Below are 20,072 nucleotides of genomic sequence, written 5' to 3'. Positions count from 1 at the left end.
CAACACTTGTTTTTCCAGCGGGCTGGTCCATTTCAACAGCAGATAATGTGGATAACAGATGTCAACTGACTTTACCAACAAAATGTATCATCCTACAGTGCCTCCTCTTTCTCCTAGTAATCCCTCTTATGAGGGTCTATTTTGGGAGTAGTAAAGGAAAAGAACAGAATAAAATGAAACAGAACAGCTAAGTCAGGATAGAGACATGTTTGAATGCAGCTGTTTCTGGGTGCCCCTATAATTTTATATTTCTCCAGATATGGATGAAACTTGTGATTCAAGTGAAACAATTGGCAGAGCTGTATGAAGGTTGCCATTTCTATGAAGAGTCTGAAAGCCACCTGGAAATGGAGCACAATGTGCTCCCATGAATTACCCATGCAAGTGAACAATCATCACCTGACAAAGTTACTTACGAACAACTGAAGTATGGTTGTTACACCTGAAGTGCTGCCTAGAGAATGACCAACTGAAGTGCTGGCCTTTTGCATAATTGCTAGTAATAGACAACCTGAGTCAAAGACAGCAGTCAGCCACAACTGGGATGCAACTAAAAATCCATATGAAATTCAACTTGGAAGTTCAGCTTTGAGTACCTAAGTCAGACATGTGAGCCCAAGAGTCAGCAAAGTATCCAGAAGCAGCCCCCACCACATCCCCCAAACCAGTGACTTGAGCACTAGTGAAAAAACACAGTATGTGCTATAAATTAGTAACAGCAGCAGAGACTTGTTCACTTCATTCTGCCCCAATGCCCCCACTGTGAAAATAAATAATTTTATCTGACACAGGACAAGTACAACATTGCAACAAATCAGTGCAATTTCTAAAGCCTGGAGCAAGTAAGAGGCAAACAATCCAGGCTTCTCACACTTGGTCTGCCAGCTCTCCAGAAAAATAGAATCTGGGATGGCAGGCCTTTCATTTGCTCCCACTGATTTTCTCTGTAAAAAATCCTTTCAAAACAAACACACAGGCCAAGGCAACTGAGCATTTACAAAGGAAATACCAGGACAAAACACTATAAACAAAATTGTCTCACAAAGGAAATATAAATATGCCTTTAATAGAGTGCAGCCATGTTTCTCCCTGTTCCACTAAAGAGTGAGTGGCTGTAGCTCAAGTCCTCACACTTCAGCAGAAATCACAGAGCTTTTTCCACAGGCCACAAGCCACCAGCAGATGTCAGTGAAAAATCCTGCCAGGATTTTAATCCTGTACAAAGGCATGGTCTCACCAGCAGTCTGTGTGCTGAATTCCATCGAATCAATGCTGCCAGAATGAGCTGCTCTCAGGATAAATCAACTCCATTTTTAACAGGCATTCTGCTAGAGGAAGAGCACATGCCTTTCACAGCCACCTCAGAAAGTGTCCAAAGGCATCCATCTGCAGCAGACTAGAGAGAGTCCATCTCAGAGACAACCATTCTGAGTTGGGTTTACATGCTGGGATATACCATATGTGGAGGGGACAGACTTTGTCCCAGCCACGGAATATCATCACAGATGTTCAGCCACCAGAACACTTCTATGATCAGCAGTGAGGCTACATGAGTCCATCCAGATGCTCTGGGTCTTGGGCAACAAATGCTAGAGCACTGCAAGAACCATCTTTTCTTTCTTCTTCCTTTTTCTCTTCTTCTCCTCAAAACGTTCAGTAGCATCAGCAAAAAATGTCACCTCCTCCTTGGCCTCAATCTCCCTCTTCAGGAACTGGAGCCCTGCCATGTTGAATCCCAGCACATCCTGCAGAGACAGACCAGCACCACACTGTGAGGCATATCCCAAGCTAGTTAGGGTGAAGAGAGTCCTGCACTGGCCACCCTTCTAATAAGAGATGATGAAAACAAGACAATCCACAGATTTAAAGAAAGCAATGTTAGTTTAAATGTAAACTAAATGTAAACTTCATCTGACCAGGAGAACAGCCAGTCCTGCACTCAGTTCCCCAAAGTCCTCTCGTAAGAGCAGCTATAATCCACCATATTTTCTAAAACTCAAGCTGCTGGCAGGCACCTGAAGCTTCCTCTGGGAAAATGCACAGTGTGCATTGAGGTAGCAGCCCAAAGAAAAGCCCAAGAGAAGCAGGGAGTTACTTTACCTCCTACATATTTAGAAACTAGCAAGCCAAGATCCAAGCACATGTATCAGAAAACCAAGTACAAATGACGCAGGGAGCACAAGTATAATGTGACCACTGGGGTATTCTCACGTGAGGAGGACCATAAGGACAGGGCAGCCTATTTGCAAAAGAGGATGGTTTAAATGAGCTCAGACCCCCAGCCAACCTCCCCACTGGACACCACAGACAACTCATGCTCACAAACATTGTCTAATCCCATTATTCTACATGCTGGAAAACGTGAGGGTGCAACACTCACCCGGGCCTCACTGACTCTGGAGATGGTGGTTTTCTTCAGATTTTCTATCACTGTCACCAGCATCTGGTTGCTTGTGATCTGCCCAAAATGTATCCTGGGAACAAAGCAGGCAGTGTATTGCAGCACTGTTATTAGAAACATACAAAGGCCCTCTCCTGAGCCTCTGTATGTTCTGGACATACGAGTTTTTTTTAATTAGTCTTCCCCAGACCAGCACCGCACATGGACAGGCATGGACAAATTTATCTGGAAAAGCTGTTTTCTTAAGTTTAACAGTGATTCAAGGGGAAGGTCTTTCTAAGGACACAGGCTCTACAGTGACTCTGTGCCACCAACAGTGCCTCATCAGACTTCATGAAGGATCTTTTCATTCCAGTGAGACTTGGGCCACCAGGACCAGCAACCCCATCTCAGCATGTCAGCACTCTGCATCCAAGCAGTTCGTTCCCACACACCATTCACTGTGAGCTACAGAGATTCCTCATCTCCTGCAGAGACCACATATTTATTCCCAAGGATGCTTCCCAAGAGTTTCAGGCCCAGAGACTCAGAAGAAAGTCCAGATATGTCTGGGCAGATAAAGGACTCACTTGAGCAGGAAGAGGAGAGCTCGGCACAGAAGCTCAACATCTGAGCCCTGCTGAATATATTCATTGAAAAGTCTGAGCAGGTCAGGGACATAGGAGAAAGGCAGCACCAGGAGAGACTCTTCCAGCTCACTGAGGGAAAAAGCAAAGGGATACAAGAAGCATTAGTCTCAGCCACTACACTGCTACAGATGAGCAGGAAACACATCCACATAGGTGGGTTCTGGTACTCAGTTGTGCTAAGCATTTCTGGTACTCAGCTGTGCTAAGCTGGTCCATGACTGCCCACATTTGCACCGGATGTCCCGCATCTGCACAGCCCAGACATCTTGTGGCACAGGGAGCAGGCACACAGCCTTCCCTCCTCAGCATCCCCAAGCTGCTCTCCACGTACGTGCACATCTCCAAGCAGCCAACCCACACCCACAATCTTCAGTCTACACTCCCCATGGAAGGAACACTTCCCATTCCCCAGTTCCATGCATATTCCAAAAAGAGGCTGCTGGGAACAGTGACTCCAGACTCTCTAGCACTGCCCATACCTTGCATGAGAGACCACTCAAAGACCCCAGCCAGTACTGAGCCTAGAAACCCAACACTCAGTCACAAATCTGTTCAGCAATGAAGCTCTTGGGACTCACCTCGACTTGACCTTCTTGAAAACTTCCAGCACGTAGGCAGAAGGCTGCAACAGAGGAAAGACACCAGCCCTGCTTAACAAAAAATATTCCAGGACCAACATGCCCTAAGGTCCATTTCACACCATTGCATCCTATGAGACAGACACATCAAGCTGAATATAACAAAGAGGAAACCCTTTCAGCTTCAATCAGCTACTACTCTCAGAAGCTCTCCCTCAGCTTTCTCAGGATACTCTAAACTGGTAAAGAATATTCTGAAAAATCTAATTTATATTTAACCAACTAACTCATCTCAATTCATGTCAATGAATCTTTTACAAATTAGACAAAAAGCTTGGTAGAACAAATTATATATAAAAAACCTTACACAAAATCATCTCCCAGACATAATTTCTACTACTCCTGTTTATCTGCTGGAAGCATTTGGCAGATGGGAAAAGATCCCCAGAGTAGAGCTGGGAAGTGGGAAAGAAAAGTGCCTCTAACTACTAAGTCATAAGATTTCATTCACTTCTGTTAAGTCTATCTAACTTATAATTAAATAGACCTATAATCATGGAGGAAGGGTCAGAAGGGCTCTTGCAAGGTGGTTACAAGTAATTAGAAGAAAGACAAAGGCTGTTCCATCTGGCTCTGACATTCACCTTTGAGCAAACTGGTCTAGTGGGAGGTGTCCCTGCCCAGAGCAGAGGGGTTGGAACCAGATGATCTTTAAGGTTGCATCCAACCCAAACCATTGAATGATTGCATGAAAAGGGGAGAGTGAAAAAACAAGGATCTTCCTAAGGGTACTTAAAAAACAGTCTGGGGGTGCACACTGGAATAAACCAGGAAAACAAAAACTAATCTACTCAGAGTAGTGGATTTTTATTTATCACTGAAATCCATGCATCCTTGTCTGTGTATTTTGTAATATATCAAAAATCCACAGAATTTAGTGAAAACTGTTGTGCAGTAGTATGACATAAATGAATAAGGGCACCAGCTCTAGCCTGCAATACCTGGGCGTTGAACTACCATTCAAAATTTTCTCAATGTAAACTCTGCAGGAATAGGAACAGAAACAGTAATTGTAGCAACACCACATAAATAAACCTGAGAAAGGCTTGAACTAGCTTTTCTGTATCTTGGAGAAGACTGTAAACCTCTAGCTCATGATAAAGAACATCATAAGGTCATGGCTCCTATCAGGGTTGTTTAACACACATGTATGATACTAAAAAATAACCAACAAACAAACAAACAAAAACCCATCAACATGAAAACCCTAAATTATGTTCACTTTGTACAAACCAAAAAAGTTGAACTAAGCAGTCCTTCCCCACAGCAACCCAGAATGTTGCTCAGCCAGCAAATCAACCAGCCCCACTCCAGCTAAGAATGGACTACAGCCTGTGGCTCAGGCATTCCACTTACTGTAATATTTCCATAGGCACGGAGAATGGGATTGACAGGGAAGGGAACCTGGAGACACAGAATGGGTTAGAATGAGGCAGGTGTGTGTGTGTATAAAAGCATATTCAGAGCAAACTTTTACCCACAGAGAAGAGAGTTTTTATTGAGTGTCTTCCTGCAATTCCCACACCTCCACCCTCCCCAGAATGTTGCTGAAGGCCTCATTTGAAGCCATCAGACAATCTCATTCTCAGACATATGACTAACTCAAATATGGATGAATTTTCTTCCATTTCTTGTCACTTTTTCCACTTCTATGACAGCCCCTTATTTAGCAGGGAGTGTTGAGATGAAGGCAAAGATGAGGCTTGAGGATGAACCTGCAGCAGCACACTCTTCTATGGACAAAACTTACATCCTGCTATGACTTTAAGCATAAAGATCATGGGAAAGAACACACTCTTATTTATGCCCCAGAGCACAGTGCCATTTAGTTCTCCAAACAATTTGAGCAAATGTCTGCTGTTTTCAGCTGTCCTAACTTTATCTTCATGCTAAGCCTTTCCACCAAAGCTGGAAGGATATGCCCAACACACCTTGGGATTTTTACATTACTCAGTCTTTTACCTCTTTTCCTGCAGCTTTGCATATGGCATTGTGTTCCTTTAGTTTTGCAGTCTCTTCCCGGTACAGCTCAATAGCTTCCATGATCCTCTCAGCCTGTGCAGCACAAGAACAGCACATCAGTGACACCAGACAAGCCAGGACAAAGCTCAGCTGGACAAATGGAGGTAGAAGCAGAGGTGCTGACACATGGCATCTCCCTTGATAACCTCTACTCCATTAGCCTGAACACACAAGTCATGTCCTGAAGATGTCACAGACCATCCACATTTCCCCACTGCCCTGGGTGCTCTCTGCTGCAGCTTCAGTTGTTGCTTTGACCACCATCCCCAAGCAGAGCCAGGGTCAGGCCATTTTGACTATTCAGATTAAGGATTTCCTCTGAAAATTACCAAACCATTGAAATTTGCAGCCATGGAATTAACCACCCCCACACCTTCCTAGCACATCTCCCATGTCAAGCACCACAATAGATTTCCACCTTCCACAGATGCCCACTGGACTGCACAGCCCTTCAGGGAGAGGCCTAATGCCTTGAGAACATCCCAGCTGCCTTTTGCTCCTCTGCGATGCAAACCCCAGAGGGTAAGAGCAGCTCTGTCTGTCCCACATGTGGCAGGCAGCTGCAGCTACAGGAACCTCACACCTCATTCCTCTCAAGAGGAATGAATGTGTGACTCTTCAAGGTCAAAACCCTACCTGTTGGCTTCTGAGCAGGACAGACTGCCTCTGCATGCAAGAGCAATCTGCCCTTATGTGACAGCACAGGTTACTCTTCAAACTGATGCTATGACCCCATGAGAATCCCCCTGAGAGACTGGTAAGGCACAAAGCCATGCTGGCAGAGCCACAGCACCTTACCGCTTTGATGGTTTCAATGGTCTTCTTTCCTGCCAGCCCTGTCTCTCCTTGCCTCTCTCCAGCCACCTACAAAATACAAAATACAGAGCTGCAGTTCCATCCTTCCACAGCACCACAGCCAACTGCACCATGGAGCAGCCATACCTTCAGCACCCCCTTCTCTCCTGCACCACCTCAAAGCAAGAAAATGTTCCTTTCTCCCTGATACCTCTTCCATGCCTCTTACAGAAATAGTTTTTCCAGAGTTTGTACAGACTGACACACATTCAGATGATGCAACTTACCACAGGCTGTTCTTCCTTTGCCACACTCTCTTCATATTCAGCTTCTCGTTGCTACAGAGGATGAGAGCACAACATATTAACAGCGGTGAGTAAGGCAAGGGTGCAAGTCCCTTCCAGACTATTTGAGCAAGACAACCTGGAGGGCTTCATGCAGCCCATTGCAAAACCAGGACCAATCAGCAGAGTCCAACAATGGCAGTGGCAAAATGCCCATTTGTCCCTGGTCCCAACCTCACAATGAACTCTAGAATCTCCCACAGATAAAGAAATTCAGGTCCCTGCTCTGGGTGCAGGAACAGCCCTTCAGGATTCCATCAAGCTGAGACAGACACCACAGTTCAGCACATCTTTCACCACACCTTTCACTAGCCACATAACACAGAGGGAACAAATCTAGAAAAGCCCCAAGGTCGTCCTGGGCTACAAAAGGAAAGTCTCTGGTCTGCCATCTCTCACATGAAAGGGCACCGATTATGTTACGTGTAGTTCACTACTCATGTATTCATGCCCACCTTGCTATTCAAACTTGACCCAAAACAAACTTTTCTGGAATCTGGAAAAGAGCTATCTCTGTCTCTCCTTTTACCAAACACAGGGCATCGAGGTACAGTGTTTGGGTCGGCTCTTGCAAACAGGCTGGCATAAAAAAACCCCAAACATGTATTGCAGGTTTCTCATCCACTCCTGCTTCTGCATTTCTGCCTCCTCGCCCTCCCCTCACCGTGGTTTGAGAACTGCCTTAGCAAGGGGTGACAGAAACAGGTTTCTCTGAGAGGTCCAGCTAAAAGATAAAGAGTTACAAATTGTTCCAAGGGAACCTCTGATTGGATACATGAAACAAACACATGGGCCAACCCCAATGGTGGCTCAATACTGGAACAGGTGCTTAGACAGACTGGAAAATCTATTTCCTTGGAGATGTCAGTGTACGAAGGCAAGTCTATAAGCAGTCTGATATAGCTTTAAGATCATCCTGCAGTGAGCAAGGGGTTGGACTAGAGACCTCCAGACTTTCCTTCCTATTGAAGTCTTTCTGAATCTATGATTGCTCCCAATACACACTCAAATGGAATAGAAGGGGCTTCTTCCAGCATCCCTGAGCTCTGGGGCCTGCTACTGAGACAGAATGGACCTCTCACAGTTGGAAAAGGGACAAACTGCATTTAACAGGAGCAGTGCTCTCCACCCCTCCACATCAGCCACCTGCTGAACTGCCTCCCAAACACACTTGTGCTGAAAGGCACATAAGAGAATGTCAAAGACTGTAAGCAACAGACCTGTAGAAAGACACTAAAAACCAACAACAAAAAAAAAAAGGTCTGGAAGTTGGTTTTGGTAGTAAAGATGCAACTCTCACCATCTCCCTCTCCTCCTCCAAAATCAGTGGCTCCCTCGTCCTTTCCCAGAGGCGCAGGGATTTGTCATGGGACGCTGACACCAGATAGTCTCCATTGGGACTGAGAGCCAAACACCAAACCTCCTGGTGATGCCCCTGCATAGATGACAGAAGAGCTATGACATTAACATCACCCAACTTCCACCCCTGAGGAAAATCCTACTCATGCAGGGATAATGCTTCCTTTCAACAGACTCCAAAACTTCCTACCTCCAGTGTCTGGATATGTTCAAATTTATCTGCATCCCACTGCTTAATCTTGCTGTCCTTCCCAGCCGTGAAGAAGAGATGGGATTTGGGCACAAACTGCAGATACATCACACTGGAAGAGAAAAAGGCTCAAATTTACTCACTTGGGGAACACTGCAGAACTCCCCCTGCTCTATGCTGGATAAAAGGATTATTGCTGGATCACAACTCCTTGGAGACAAGTCCACAGTCCAAAGATGCTGTAGGATTTGACTAACCTGTCATCATGGGCAAAGAGAGAACGGTGACAGTCGCCAAAATCCAAGCCCCAAATCTTCACATTCCTGTCAGCAGAGCCGGTTGCAATTAGAGTCCCATCCTAGAGAGCAACAAAGAGAGAGAAGAGTGTGGGGAGCAGGCTGGCAACCCCATGAGGAACTCCTTTTGCCCCAGAGATTCTGCACTGCTGAGTAGGCAGACACCTGGATCCTGAAATGTGGCCTCCTGATCCCTCCACCTCCTCCCCAGTGGCCCATGCTCTGGTACTGGCACAGCCCACTGACAGCACTCTGGCCCTCCTCTGACCCTCTGCAGGTATTTGGTTATATCCTGACATTTTTCTTGGTTTTCAAAGAGCCTCATTCCAAAGATACCTCAGAGCAAGATGCAGCCCCAGAATGAACAGGCATGAAGAGGCTGCTTCCTCTCAGCACCTGCCCTCTGCTCCCACTAACAATTCAGGCTCCTCTCACACAGTAACTTAAGCAGAAAGCAGGCTGTACCTGTTACAATGAGTGTAAGGGACCATTCACAGCATTTTGATTTCCACTCACTCACAAAATGCCCCAGGGTCAGTTCTGTCATGACCCCAACTCTGATACCCCTTCCAATGAGAACAGGACTGCAGAATAAGAAGGGGCTTGCTGTGTCCCACCCAGAAACTGCTAAGTCAGGAGCAAGGAGGTGACCAAGCAAGCATTATCATAGAGGCCTTGATGCCAGCAGAGGCTCTCACACTCATCCATATCACCACAGTCCCAAGGTACACAGCCCTGATGATACTTACATAGCAGATGTCCATACACAGCACTGGCAGCTTGTGTCCATAGAGAGAAAGGAAAAACTGAAGCAGAAGAAAGATGACTCAGTTAGGCATGCTGGGTAGAGAGGTGTGCAAATCTCAAGCTCCAGGCTACTTCTGCTCTGCCTCAGGAGCTGTTTTTCTAGCACTGCCCCACTTTCATTCCTGCCCTGAACACTGCTAGCAGCAGGGTCATGAAGGCAGAACTGAGAAGAAGGTGGAAGTAGCCAAGCAAGCTGAACTAGCTGTGTTTGCTTTCTAGCTAACTCTGGTGCCAATCACCAGTGTCATTGGAGTTCATTTCTGTTTCTCTCCACATAACTGTTAGCACCAATCTGGCCTGTGTCACTCCATAACATTCACATGCTAATACACAGCTCACAAATCCAGCACACATTGCTCACAAGGAAGGTTCTCCTCCCACAGGTTTTGCCTCTGCCATGCCCTATTTAACGCCACGTGAGACACATTCATCCCCACCTTCACAGTGCCTGGCAGATCTGGAGTACCACCACATCTGCATGGTTTAGAATGAACCTTGCCACCTTGCAGGCTCAGAACACTTTTTAAATGAAAAATGGATCTTCCAGTTCCCAGTGTTTAACAACCATGGTTCTGTCAGGTTTGCCAGCAAACAGGCCCCTGAAGGAGGATGCATGTTCCACATAAAGCAGAAACTTTTTCTTTTTATTCCTGATCTTGCAGGCTACAGTTACATCCCTTCCTGCACAGCCTCACAGCCCGTTTGGTCACGCACCTTGAGTGTGTCAACGTAGAAAACCTTCACAGTGCAATCCAGTAAGGACACAGCCAGCAGCTTTTGGTTGGGGCTGTACCGCACACAGAGCACGTCTTCATCCAGCTGTAAAATGCGCACGTGCTTCATGGAAAGCCTGGCAACAAGAGGATAAAAACAACTGTTAGCCCAAGCAAACAAACTAGGAAGAGAAATGGATACAAGTCCCACATTGCACCCTGGGAAAGCAAGTGAATTCTAACATGCAGCACCTCATTCCTCGCTATGACAGGACTGGAAATAAGCAGGCTCTGATGGCTGATGAACTTCACTGCTACATTTACGGTAATAATCTGCAGGCCCAGCCTAATAGACACTAAACTCACACACACAAAAAGAGATCAGAATGAGGCAAGTGCCCTCCTCCAGCTAAGCTCAGGTCTCCACAAAACTGCACTGAGCTCACACTCTCTTCCATATGTTCCATACAGATGTCATGGGCAGTTCTTGCTTTGCACAGCAAAGGCCAAAGCACCCATCAATGCCAATAACACAAGGTTTATCTTCTCACCTTTTCTGAACACTGCTTTCATCCTTCACAAGCTCAAACTCCCAGAACTTGACACATTTATCAGCACCTCCTGTCACAAAGCCATGCTGTAGGGGAAAACAAGAAAGTTGCTGTGAAACTAGTTCCTATCACCCAGAGAAAGTCTACAGCAAGGAATTGCCAACACAGAGGAGGTTTTTGAAATGTCCCATGTTCCTACACCATTAATGATTAAGTGGATACCACCAGGAGCACTTGCTCTGGTTAGAGCACACATGGTCTGAGCAACGATTTCAAAAGCTCTAGCTTATTTTGGAGGTCTAAGATGAAGATCCCAAACGTAAAACAAAACCTGGACTGAAACTTTGGTATAGAAAGCAGTCATCTCAGCTGCAGCTAACAATATGCTTTGATTTGTGAGCAGCTTGAGACTCTCACTGTTACTGGATAACACACAACTGACCACCACCCTGCAACAGAGCCTTCTAAAGGAACAGCAGTTCAACATTTTACATTAAGAAGGAGGGTAAAATCTATCCCATATGTTTTCATCTGTAGGGTGAATGAATTTCAGGCAGATTATTTCTTGCTATAGTTTTGATTCCACTAGAAAGTTATTAGACACTATCGGCTGCATCCTTCACCTCTGAGGATGAGGGGCTCCATGCTTCCATGGAACAAAGCATGCAGTGCAAAACAAATTCCATGGTGCAAACACAGCACTTTAGGAAGGAATTACATGAAAAGATGTGCAGATGATACTTTTAAGGGTGGCTGAGTTACCTGGTCTGGTGAAAGAGCAATAGACCACACTGCCCCGTCGTGAGCATCAAGTGTCTCTATCAGACTGCCAGAAGCCAGGTCATACAGCTGCAGCTTCCCTGTCTGAGGAGAAAGATCACAGAGGAAGAATCAGCCTCTGCTCACAACTCATGACAGCTCCTGGCAGAAGAGCTCCCTGCCACCCATGCCCCCAGCAGCCAGCTTCATTAGGTGGCTGTTACACACAGATGGCCAAACTCCTGATCCTGAACTCCCTCAGGGCCTTCCCGAAGCTCTACTCTGCTTTCCACCTCAAGCCACAAGAGTTCTGTAACGACTCTGGGAACACAGCAGTGCTCCAGATCAGGAGAGGCAATGCATTTTCTGTGAGGCTGCCTTAGTGACATTTTCCTAATACATTCCCAGACCTGGGCAGTCTGGAGTCAGAGGGCCACTCCTTACCTTGGTCCCAATGATGACCTGCCGATCTCCAGGGACAAACAGCGAGCAGAGTGCGTACTCACACTCCATTGTCCGGATGCACTGCAAGGTCGACCTGTGGACAAAGCAGAGCACAAAACCTCTTATCACACACAATCTGGCCTGCTCAGTGAGACATGCTCCAGTGTGGTCTCCAACCACAGCTGTCTTTCAGCTGGGGTCAGAAGATAAGCCACCACCATCCTATTGACACAAACACCACCCAGCACTACTGCTAACAAAGTTTCCCATAAAAGCATACCATATGTCCACCATCATGACCTATTGCTGTTGTGAACAAGAACAGAGCTCCTAATTTTAAACAGCATTTTGGGAAAGGACAGAGTGTAAGATAGTGTACTCAAAGGAAACTGAGCTTGAAATCAACACCACTCAAGAAACACTGGAACAGCACTCTACATCAACACACAACACTCTAGATCAATGCAGTAGCCTGCTCAGTCTAATACTAGATCCTTCAGATAAAATGTCAAGAAACCCACATGTTCCCTAAAGATATGATAACAGTCAATACCTCTTATTAAAAATGAAAAACATAAAAAAACCCATAGCAAAATAGTCTATACCCAACTGTTATGTATGACCTTTGTGTTTAGACCTTCTGTTGAAATTTTAGATCTATAGTTTCTCAGTTTCCCTAATAAGGAAAAAAGAAAAATAATTTTTCTATTTCCTTCCTTTACTTCATTTGCTGCTTTATCTCTTTCCACTGTCCCCTCTTTCTTATCACTGCCTTTCTTAACACAGCATCCCTCAATTCTGGGAGACTGACACAACCAGACTGCATACCTATTCCAAATCTTCACAGACTCTGCAGCTGCTGAGAGAATGGCAATGTTGTCAGAGCTAAAAGCCAACGTCCTGACATCACTGCGGTGGCCTCCAATGGTTATCCTGGACACACGGACAGCCTGGGGCACTTGTGCTGACAGGTCCAGGTTGTACAATTCAATTATATTGTTCTGGAGCAGCAGTACCATCTTCAGCTCTCCTTTTGGAGAGAGAATCAAGTCAAATGACCTGTTTGATTAGATAAAACCAGAGCTGTACACAGGGGTAATAAGACAAAGTGTTGGAGGGATCAATTATCAAGAACAACTGAGACAGAGGAATATAGACAGAGCACATCCAACAAGCAAGTCCACACAGAGCCACAGAGGTGCATGGACTGGAAATCATGGCAGGCCTCTCCCCAGCTCTAAGCTAAACATATGTTGAGGGGGAAACTTCTTCCACCTCTGCCTGCACTGAGCCATGCGGAGCTCTCCCCAGGTAGCTGCATAACCACTCATCAGACTCTACAAAAGGCTTTCCACTCACTTGATTTTAGAAGAAGCTTTGAGATTAGTGACGCGCTGAATCTCTTCCTGCAGGCTCAGCTCCACACTCCTTTCAGGCTCCTCTTCAGAGTTCTGTCTGGAAATGTCAGGTAACGGAGGAGAGTCAAATGACCCAGCAGAGCCAACACAAACTAACATAGCAACACAGAAAACGTAAGGAAACCACTTAGCCTGCTGAAAACAACTTCCCTCTTATCCAGCAGTGCTAACCACATTTAAGAATAGGGACAGTGAAGGGTGGACAGTGAAGTTTATGCCAGTATGCAGACTACTAAAGACACAAACAGTCCTAAAAAATCCTCCTCCTCTGGAGCCAAAACACAAGGCACATTACAAAGATGGATACAGAACAGGGAACAGAAGCTGTATTTGAGAGCAAGACCAGCTTCTGCTCATCTCCTATCACTCACCAAAAGCTCTCAGCTATTGCATTTCCAGATTTGCAGATGCCCAGATTTGCACAGATGCCCTGTGCTTTAGTTTCTACCCTGGAGCCAGACCTCTCCCTAAGGGCTGTTCTGAGGCACCAGTTAAGTGCCAGGATACACAGAGACACTTAACACAGAATAACCATTAAGAGAACTCTCACCTGTATCTCTGCCTGCTGTAAAACAGGAAATGAAGTACCAGATTCTCTGTGACTTCTCAGATGAAACTCTCATTCCGGCATTGCCAACCAAGACTTTATTTTGATGCACCAAGCAGTATAAATACCAATCTCAGGTAGAGCTGCAGAGCTCTGAAAAACCCATTTTATATCCATTTCTTTGCACACTTTAGCTTTCTTTTTTCAGAGGGAAGACTCAGAAAGAAGGGTATTTCCTTAGTCTCTGGGAGCAGTGCTGCTCAGACAAGCATCAAGGATTCACAGAAAGATCAACCCCAAAATAAAACAGCTAGCACAAAGAGAATGGCCAGAAGCTTGGAGTTCAACCACTGTGTAATGCTACTGAAGAGCTTTTCTAGAGCCTCCTGGAGCCTTCAGCATCCAAGAAATTACTTACTTAGCTTTTTTCCTTGCTTTCTTCAATTTCTTTTCCAATTTCTTTTGGATTTCCTCTTCAGAAAGGACAGAGAACACTTCCAGAACAGCGTCTGTTCCCTAGAGTCAGAGTAGACAAATTCAAAGGTTTGCAAAGCCCTGGCTGGCCATTACAGAAAGTACCCAAGGTCTCTACCAGCCTCCTCTACAGCTCTACAGTAGCAGAGCCCCCCATTACTCACGTGGCAGGCCAAAAACTTGCCCATCCGGTCTGTGCCAAGAGTCACCACTCGGTCTCTCCCTTCCCGCATGATGGATCCAACTTTGCTGCACTTAACAATGCGCTACAGGGAAAGAGGAACAAACTTGGGTCTGAAAGGTCAAATGATCTTTTCAAGCAAACTCAAGAAACCTGCTGACAAGAAAAGTCAAGGAGAGGGGAAAATGAACCTAAAGGGTCCTGGCAGAACAGCTAGTAAGGATAATAAAGGGACAAAACAAGCATCTGTGTGAGCTACAAGCTTAAATCCTGGTGTTTTGTTGCATTTCAGCTGAAAATAATCATTGGCAGTCTCAGTGAAAGAATAACTTAATTTTATTGGCAAACCATAGCCATTTAAGACACAGAACTGATTTTTTATACTACAGAGGCAGCAGAGCTCAGTCAAAAGAGGCAGAGAAACTGAAAACAGAGACTCTTAAACAGGGCATTGAAGGGAGAGAAATCCTCTGGAGAGGAAGCTGGAAAATTAATTAACAAAGTCAGGTATCTACCACAACTACCTGAGCAAGGTATCTACCACAACTACAAGCAGCCTGAGATCTGAGCAGTAGCCCAGAAAGTTCTACCAGAAAGACAGATTCAGTAAAGTCTCCAGCAGCAGCACAAGTGGGAATGGCTTTCTGCAATCCAATCTCACACCATATTTCATCACAGTGCAACTCTAACCTCTCAGTTTCTGCAAAGCTGAGCATCAGTACTGAACTCAGCAGCTGCAAACCAACAAGGAACTATTTTATTTCTGTGATGTTTGATGAAAGAGCTCTATTAGCACTTTTTAAATGTATACATTTGCTAGTCCATCTCAAATAGAAAGGAAAGAAAAACTGTCAGTGGAGAATAAATCTGTGGGTGCTTTGGCACACATACTTCTGCTGATGTTTTGCAGGTAGATGACACAGCAACTGCTGCTGAGGAAGTTGTTATGGAACAAGACAAGAATTATCACATTTTCCCAAACAGGCTAAATATTACACTAAGAATATAAACCATGCAAATGGGGCTAGATACACCAGCTCAGAGACAGCATGGAAAACTGATCTTACTTCCTCAGGATGCTCATCCACCTCTAAGGTCTCATCTTCTTCATTGTTTTCTTCTGTTCCAGGTGAAGAAGACCCTTTGCTTTTCTTGGATTCTGGTTCATCAGGATCTTTTACCTGCTCACAGGGAAAAAAAAAAAAAAAAAAAAAAAAGAAGTACCTTAAACCTCAAGAGCTATAGTATTGTGGTTTCTGGCTCACACTTAATTTCCCTGGAGATAACTGATTAGCATACACTGGAGTGTCCTACAGAATTCCTGTAGGCACCAAGCACTCCATGTGCCCCCATGACTGTCATCCACCCACAAGGCTGTCTTCCTCAGCTGTAAGTCAGAAGGCAGGAAGATGTGACACACTGTGGAAATCTCGTTCTGGAAGTGCTCGCAGCTTCACTTGAAAGCGCAAAACACAGGAAACAGCAAAGCCCATCCCATGAGCAACTTGTGGACCCCTCAGATAGCAAAGACATTGCTTTGACTGTTTCCCAGAACATCCATCAGATTTGAACATGTTCCAGTTCCTTCTCAGTTCAAAGACAAGCAGCTGGGCAGGGGGGCTGAGGGGTTACAGAGGGAATGTCTTACCTCCTGGATGTACGTGAGATCCCACACTCTCAGCTCACTGTCAGCACTCCCAGTGATCAGACGCTTCTCTTTGGACAGCAAAGCCATCCCCCAGACCTGTCCAGAGGCACAATGTGAGGAATTTACTCCCTTAACTATCATTAACAAAGCACAGCATCTTTAAATGACCTATTAAAACAGCAACCAAATAGAGTTCTAGAGTGATCTAGCTGGGACCTCCTCTGGGGACATGTGCATGGGAATTGTCAGCCAATGCATGTGATGACAGCTCTTGGAATGTTTGAAGCTTCTCGTTTGCTCACTCCTAAAGCCTGATGAAAGTAAAATGCATGATGGTGCCAGCTTACAACTCCTGAAAGCAAGGAAAGCCTAGAGTGAGCCATGACATTCCAAGTTCCTCCAGCCCAACACTTCCACACATCCTCTTTTTACCTCAGCTCGGTGTCCAACCAGAGTTTTGAAGCAGTGCTGGGTGTCCAGATCCCACCATTTCACCAGTGTGTCCTTGGCACTGGAACAAAGAAGAAAAACTCAGACATGAGAAAAGACTCCAGAGCTTAACATTTTTCTAAGTGGTAGAAATACAAAAAAATCTAAAACATGTCAGAACGTGTCACAGAGCAGCTGCTCAAACACTGAATTTTGCAAGCCAAACAAAAAAGGCACAGCCATGCTTATGGTTATCTGCAAAAAGATATTTCTCAAGTCACTGAAACTGACCTGCAAATATTTGAAATTGCATTAAGAAATGGGTATCATCTACCAAAAAAAAAAAAAAAAAACTACTTTTTCCATCTGAAAAAAAGCAAAAGAAGTTGTTTTAATTTTAAACTGAACTGACTGCATGCTCTTTTCTATTAAGCTAGTAAATGGCACATTAAAAAGTAAAAAAATTAGTGACTGATATTTCAGCAAGAGTATCTCCTGTTAACTATTTATTATTAAAGGGATTCAGACAACTTGCAGTTAATTTAGTTGAATAACTTAAAATCAGCTTTAAAAAACCCTATAATCTTTTAATTAATTGGTGTATTTACAGCTTACAAGAAAGCAATTTTTCTATCACTGCTGTGTGAATACAGAAGGTAAGTCTGCTTAATTCTTCAAGATAAACAAAATAAACCCCAAAAACTGTTACATACATAATGAGCATGTTATCACAATTCTTTGTTACAGTAATTTTAAGTTGATGGATTTACCAACAAGTTAAACTCTTTCCCAAAAAACCTTTTTCAGTATTGCTCTAAGACTTGGATTTACCAGACTTAAATACGTGGATGTGACAAAATTATATTCAAAGATGCTGGTGGGTCTGAGGTACCACAAGACAAGAGGAAAAATAAAAATGGCTGTAGCACACATGATGTCTAAATTGCAAGTACAACCATGCCTGCTTTCCTGATCAACAATTTCTCTTAGTCTAACTCACCAAGTGACCAACAAGTTCTTCTCCTTCAAGAAAAGGACTTGAGTGATGACATCCTTGTGTCCCCTCAGCCGGTACAGGCCACTCTCATTGATGACATCCCACACAATGACTTCTGTATCCTGGAACAGAGAGAGTGTCTCCATGGTACTGGCCCTTGTCTCTGCAAAACTTCTGCCATGAGACTGAAAAGATTACCTGAGAGCACACTTTCTCACTCTGAACCACAAGGATGATTAATGCAAGTGACACTGCTTCCCCAGAGGTGCAGTCAGACTGATAAATGTACCATTGTCCCAGCCTGAGAAACTTTTGCTATTCCTGATCTCACAAGATGCTTCACTTTAACAGCTCTACCAGAGCCCTACTCTTGCCTGCAGTGCCTGCTGCTCCCCCAGCCCTGCCATCCTCTGGCTATGGGCAGAGGCCACACTTAAAATACTGAACATTTCAGTGCAGGTCAGCCTTCCCCATAGGGAATCTTTGTGAAAGGGTCATGCTCCAGATGACAAAGCCTCACCTTTGAGCCAGACACCAGCCTGCCACCCAGGTGGTCATACTGCAGGGCTGTAACTGCAGCCCTGTGCCCATTGAAAGTGATAGTTGATTCTCCACTTAGGAGGCTGAAGACATGGATTGCTCCATCTTCATACCCAACAGCCAGGTGCAACCCATCTGGAGAGGGGCAGAGGCAACTGACTTGCTGCTTGAGACCCTTAAGGATAAGAACCTGCAATTTTTAGAAGACAAAACATGCATAATGTTGATAAATAACATGTCAGAGTCAGATATTTGCACAGCAAAGAGAATATAGTCTACTCTTCTCCTTAATTTCCAACTGAGCACTTCTGCCACTTAAGTTGATTTTTCAACTTCCTCCACCAAATACAGTATCATTACAACCCCATTTTCCAAGGCAAACAGCAGCTAGAAGGGAAGCAATTTCTCAGGAAACCAGTGCAGAACAAGTCCTGGAACTCAGAACCTGAAATTTCTGCCCCCACATATTCTGAACCAGAGAGCAAGAGAGTAAAAGCTGGAAAGTGTCTTCCCAACTCCATCCTCTCTTGCCTGGCCTTTCTCAGGTATAGGACAGAGCAGCTCTTCCACAGACTGCACAAGAACTTGAGAATGATGAAAACATCTCCAAAACAACATACCAGCAGTCAGCACTCCAGAGGCTCTGAAACAGTACGAGATTTCAGTCTGTAGTGGACAGTAGTACTTACAGTGATTTCTGAATCTCACAGGAGACAGTGTGTGACAAAGTCCTCAAAGTTACAGTTCACAACCTCCCCATGGGATACAACTTTTACATGGGATGCCCAGTTCCATAGCCAAAACATAAACTCTATGACATCCCTGAATTGTCCAAGAACATTCAAACGACCAGCTAAACTGGGAGCAGCTTTCCAGTTACTGTGATAGCAATTACTCTTCCACAACTGAGGTCCTGAGGCAAATCTCACAGGGATCCACAGTGACATTTATTTAAGACCAAGTCGAGATAAAATAAATTACTCTCACAGTAAGAGCAGAGCACCAGGACCACCACTCCCTGTAACAACTGATGGCTACAAGTTACTACCAAAAGAAAACAAAGGTGAGAGTTGCTGCATTCCAGATATCCATTATCCAAATCATCCACAGCCTCCTCCAGTTCTGTATGTGCTGGTGATATCTGTTGGATTTCAACAAATGCAACCCTTATAAATCCCTTAAACAGAAATAACCAAATACTTTCTTGTAACTAGCAAGACTTTCTTGTAAGCATCCAACACTGCAGTATATTTTGGACTACTCAAAAGGTAACACGATGCAGAATCCTTTTTGTCCCGTGACCAGCTTGGAGAACTGGAAGACACCAGCACTTTGGGCCAGGAGGCAGCCAGAGCTGCAGACTCACTGCATAACGTAGCCTCACGCTGTGCTCACCCTTCCCAAGAGGCGGGGATGCTGTGCATGTGTCGCTTCCTTCCAAACACCACCCAGTAACACAAATCGCTTCGCTTCAGGCGGCCTAAAAGCCCCTCACGCTGCACCCCAGCCCTGCCCCGCCACCGACCACCCTCCGGCACCGCATCCCGGGTCCCACCTTCTCTCCTTTCCTGGTGTCCCACACGAACACGTGCTCGCAAGCCGGCACGGCCACGTAGCGGCCCCGCTCGCCGCGCAGCGCCACGAAGGCTACGCCGGCCCTGGCGCTGGCCACCAGCCCGAAGAGCGCGGCGGGCTCGTAGCGCAGGTACTGCCGCGTCAGGCCCATGGCGGCGCGGGAATGCGGGCAAACGACGGCGTGGGAATGCGGGAGAAGGACGGCGCGGAGGAGTCGCGACCGCCACACGTGCCGCGCTCCGGACCCGCCGCGCTGGAAGTGCGTCAGAGCGGGCCCGGCTGCGAGCACCGCCCCGAGGCCCCGCCCGGGAAGGG

General features: G+C 45.5%; 1 protein-coding gene across 1 annotated transcript; it reads right to left on the bottom strand.

Annotated features, from left to right (window-relative positions):
• Window positions 1-1,033: 1,033 nt before the first annotated feature.
• Window positions 1,034-19,997, bottom strand: WDR3 (WD repeat domain 3). The gene is made up of 26 exons (XM_053970003.1): window positions 19,738-19,997; window positions 18,163-18,372; window positions 17,646-17,764; window positions 16,649-16,727; window positions 16,217-16,312; window positions 15,636-15,749; window positions 14,552-14,653; window positions 14,332-14,429; window positions 13,308-13,403; window positions 12,777-13,007; window positions 11,949-12,042; window positions 11,508-11,609; window positions 10,746-10,831; window positions 10,196-10,331; window positions 9,424-9,480; window positions 8,636-8,736; window positions 8,379-8,490; window positions 8,130-8,264; window positions 6,773-6,823; window positions 6,489-6,554; window positions 5,631-5,723; window positions 5,025-5,072; window positions 3,609-3,652; window positions 2,971-3,099; window positions 2,381-2,474; window positions 1,034-1,745 (listed from the first exon to the last, which is right to left on the bottom strand). The coding sequence occupies exons 1-26, from the start codon at window positions 19,906-19,908 to the stop codon at window positions 1,590-1,592; spliced, it is 2,820 nt and encodes a 939-aa protein (XP_053825978.1). The 5' UTR covers window positions 19,909-19,997; the 3' UTR covers window positions 1,034-1,589.
• Window positions 19,998-20,072: the final 75 nt, after the last annotated feature.

Source organism: Vidua macroura, chromosome 2 (genome assembly GCF_024509145.1).
Source record: "Vidua macroura isolate BioBank_ID:100142 chromosome 2, ASM2450914v1, whole genome shotgun sequence".
NCBI classification, from domain to species: Eukaryota; Metazoa; Chordata; class Aves; order Passeriformes; family Viduidae; genus Vidua; species Vidua macroura.
Note: the sequence above shows the minus strand (reverse complement) of the source record. Positions and strands in the feature narration are given on the sequence as shown.